The sequence below is a fragment of the Cyprinodon tularosa genome, unplaced genomic scaffold (assembly GCF_016077235.1).
Source record: "Cyprinodon tularosa strain WSP-4 unplaced genomic scaffold, ASM1607723v1 ctg422, whole genome shotgun sequence".
In the NCBI taxonomy this organism is placed as follows: Eukaryota; Metazoa; Chordata; class Actinopteri; order Cyprinodontiformes; family Cyprinodontidae; genus Cyprinodon; species Cyprinodon tularosa.
Genome location: NW_024039144.1, coordinates 1,068,833 through 1,072,500, shown reverse-complemented (window position 1 = coordinate 1,072,500; position 3,668 = coordinate 1,068,833). Strand labels below are relative to the sequence as shown.

Genomic DNA, 3,668 nt, shown 5'->3' with positions numbered 1-3,668 from the left:
TATATATATATATATATATATATATATATATATATATATATATATATATATATATATATATATATATAATTATAATGTGTGTATATATACACACACTATATATATATATATACATATATTTACTTTATATACAATACTTACTAATATATACAATACTTTTTCAGGTTTCAAACTAATTTGTTATTATTCATGAGGTAAAAAGTATTTAAAGTGTTTTTTTTACTTACATTGAAAAAAAATATACAATGTGTATATATTTATATACACATTGTATATATATATATATATATATATATATATATATATATATATATATATATATATATATATATATATATATATGTATATACATATATACATATGTATTTATATGTACTACATAAATATGTGTATATATATATACACACACATTATCTATACATTTTATATATATATATGTGTGTGTGTATAAATATATATATATATATATATATATATATATATATATATATATATATATATATATATATATATATATATACTTTATATACATTACTTACTAATATATTCAATACTTTTTTCAGGTTTCAAACTAATTAATTTGTTATTATTCGTGAGATAAAAAGTATTTAAAGTGTTTTTTTTTTACTTACTGTTAGTTGTTGGTCCTTTGACTCTCCTGTGTCCTTCATGTTTGCTTCTGGTGATCAGAGCAGCTTTAGAGCTGGACCATCTCACTGTGCGGGGTGGGATCCCGCATGCCCCGCACGCTTCCACACACTCCCAGACGGATGCTTCTGCTTGCTTATAATCCCAAACTGACTCCTAGACTTTCTTACAGCCTGGATAAGCAGCCTACCATCCTGTTCTGCTCTCCGCTCCTCCTCAGCGCAGCAGCCTGGAGGAACATCCACCTCCCTCCCATCGAAGAGTCAGATAACGGCTGCAGCGCTTCCACCTGCTCTCCTCCCCCCTCCTGCTGCAGGCTGTCTGTTTGTGCGGGTTTGTTTCCTCAGTGTGCGTGCGTGTTGTCCCTGGAGACCTGCGGGGCTGCGTTATCAAGGCAGCCACAGCGACTGTAAACAGTAGTAACACTTCCGATTGGAAAATAAAACAATCTGATGTTTCCACACATTCATTGTTCCAAAAATGATTAGAATCCTGTCAGAATGTGCAGCAAGAAGAAGCTTTGATCATTTATAAGTTTCTGGATTTTTTTATTTTGTTTTGTGGTTTTTTTGTCAGACTTATAACCAAGGGCGGATTCAGGAAATTTGGGGCCCAAGGCAAAGACAGGGAGGGGGCCCTCTGAATTGAGAAGAAAACACATTAAAAAAGACAATGTAAGAGGATTAGGGCCACAAAAGAAAAAAAAAAAAAAAAATTAACTGATTTTTAAATTTTATTTCAGTTTAACATGGGAAAAAAGTCAGAATTCTGACTTTTTCTCAGAATTCTGACTGTTTTCTCAGAATTTTAACTCTAATCTCAGAATTCTGACTGTTTTCTCAGAATTTTAACTCTAATCTCAGAATTCTGACTTTTTTCTCTGAATTCTGACTTTAATCTCAGAATTCTGACTAAATTCTCACAATAAAAAAAGTCAGAATTCTGACTTCTCTCCCATACTGAAACAAAATTTGTGAACTTTTTTTCCCACATAAAACACACTACGGAAGAGGATTAGGGACACCGGAAAAAAATAAATAAAAAAATGTCACTATTATATGGTAAAAAAAAGTCAGAATTCTGACTTTAATCTTAGAATTCTGACCATGAAGGAGATTTCAAATGCATAATAATCTAATTATCTTTTCCATCATATTTACCTGTTTAAATGTACGGAAAAGGATTGGGGCCACTGAAAAAAAAAAAAAAGTTAACTGATTTTTAAATTTTATTTCAGTTTAACATGGGAAAAAAGTCAGAATTCTGACTTTTTCTCAGAATTCTGACTGAATTCTCACAAAAAAAAGTCAAAATTCTGTGATTAAATTCATTATTCTGAGAAAGAAGTCAGAATTCTGACTTTTTTCCCATACTATACTGAAATAAGATTAAAAAAAAATCAGTTAGCTTTTTTTTGTTTTCAGTGGCCCTAATCCTCTTCCGTATAAATGCAGGTATTTTAAGAAACTTATTTTTACATCAGCATCTGCCGTGAAGTAAGCAGTTAAATTTAACCTGGGTGAGAAAAAACAAACAGATGGATGAACACAGATTGTGGAGAAAGTGAGTGTGGAGCAGCTGGGCTTTTAGGACTCTGGGGAATTACAGTACGAACAAATATCCTCAGAAGACATGAAGTCATTATGAAGCAGCCTTCTAAATTACTTCCACATCACATGCAGTGGAAGCTGGAAGCAAACCGACAACTTTCCAGCTGCTGTTTTCACTGAGCAACAGCCACCCAAATGTTTTCACCATATTTATTGACATAACTATTAGAATCCCATTCTATTAGGCTATACCATCTCTACAATATGATTATTTTATTGTTTTAGAATGTAAAGATAAACTAAGAAGCTGAAACAGGAGCATAAAAACACCTAATTGAAACCAAAAAAGTTAAAGAACAATCCACTGGACTTTATTTTCAAGTTTGAAGACGTTTCTCTTCCATCCAGGAAGCTTTTTAATTCAAAATGTCAGAAATGGCGCCAGGGGGGGCCGCAGGAAGATGGAGAAGGGAAAAAAAAAAAAAAGAAGGTATACATAAAATTATTTTATTGAATAAAAATAATTAAAATATTCCTGTCTGGGTATAACTGCATTATGAAAATCATTCACATAAAGCTTACAAATAATACTTTCTGGCTGTATGTAAGACAGGAGTTTCCCACCCTGTTCTGTTTTTGCAAGGCATAAAAGAGGCTCATTGTTTAAAAAAAGGTTATTAAAATTAAAGTGGCCTATGTTATTGTTATATTTGATCCATTACATTAAGGAATTAAAGGTTAATAAAATAAAAAATAAAAACCCCCCAAAAAACAGGCTTAAATCGGAGGCAACCAGACTTTAACCGTTTTCTTATTTCCCCCCTGAAAAAACACATTCTTTAGGCTGTTTTGTTGTTGCTCAGTAATACATTTGCGACTCTCTGCTGACATCTACTGGATAGAAGATAACATACAGTGCAGTTTAGTTTTTTACACTTCTTAAAACTTTTTTTCTTTAATCAAGCAGGTTAAGTTAGACTCTTTGCCAATGGAATGAGGCAATTTACATTTCAAATAAGAAAAAACAACTGCAGTCTCTTATTTCAAGCACATAATGTCTAATTATCTAATGTTAAACTTAAAAAGTAAGAGAGTAAAAATGCTCATTCCATTGGCAGATTATCTTATTTATCTGCTCACATTAAGGATAAATACACTTAAATTAAGACATTATTTAGATTGTTTTTGCAGTGTACTAATTATTCGCCATTTTTTCTTAAAAGAAGTGCATAATAATCATTCCATTGGCAAATAAGTTGTCTTGAATTGAGGAGGTTAGTGAGAAACTTTGCCAATGCACTGGAAAAACGATCTAAAAATAAGTAAAAATCTCTTAAATTAAGCGTATTTAACCTTAATTTGAGCAGGTAAATAAGATAGTTTGCCAATGGAATGAGTATTTTTTTCTCTTAAAATAAGATAATTAGATAATATGCACTTGAAATAAGACAATGCAATTGTTTTCTTATT

At 31.1% G+C, this 3,668-nt stretch overlaps 1 protein-coding gene across 2 annotated transcripts in view; it reads right to left on the bottom strand.

Annotated features, from left to right (window-relative positions):
• kif19 (kinesin family member 19) overlaps positions 1-671 on the bottom strand; it is a 97,057-nt gene extending 96,386 nt beyond the window's left edge. For both annotated transcript variants that reach the window (XM_038299281.1, XM_038299280.1), the window contains exon 1: positions 633-671. In XM_038299281.1, coding sequence (XP_038155209.1) covers positions 633-671 — 39 coding nt within the window. The remainder of the gene's footprint in view (positions 1-632) is intronic.
• Between the last annotated feature and the right edge of the window lie 2,997 nt (positions 672-3,668).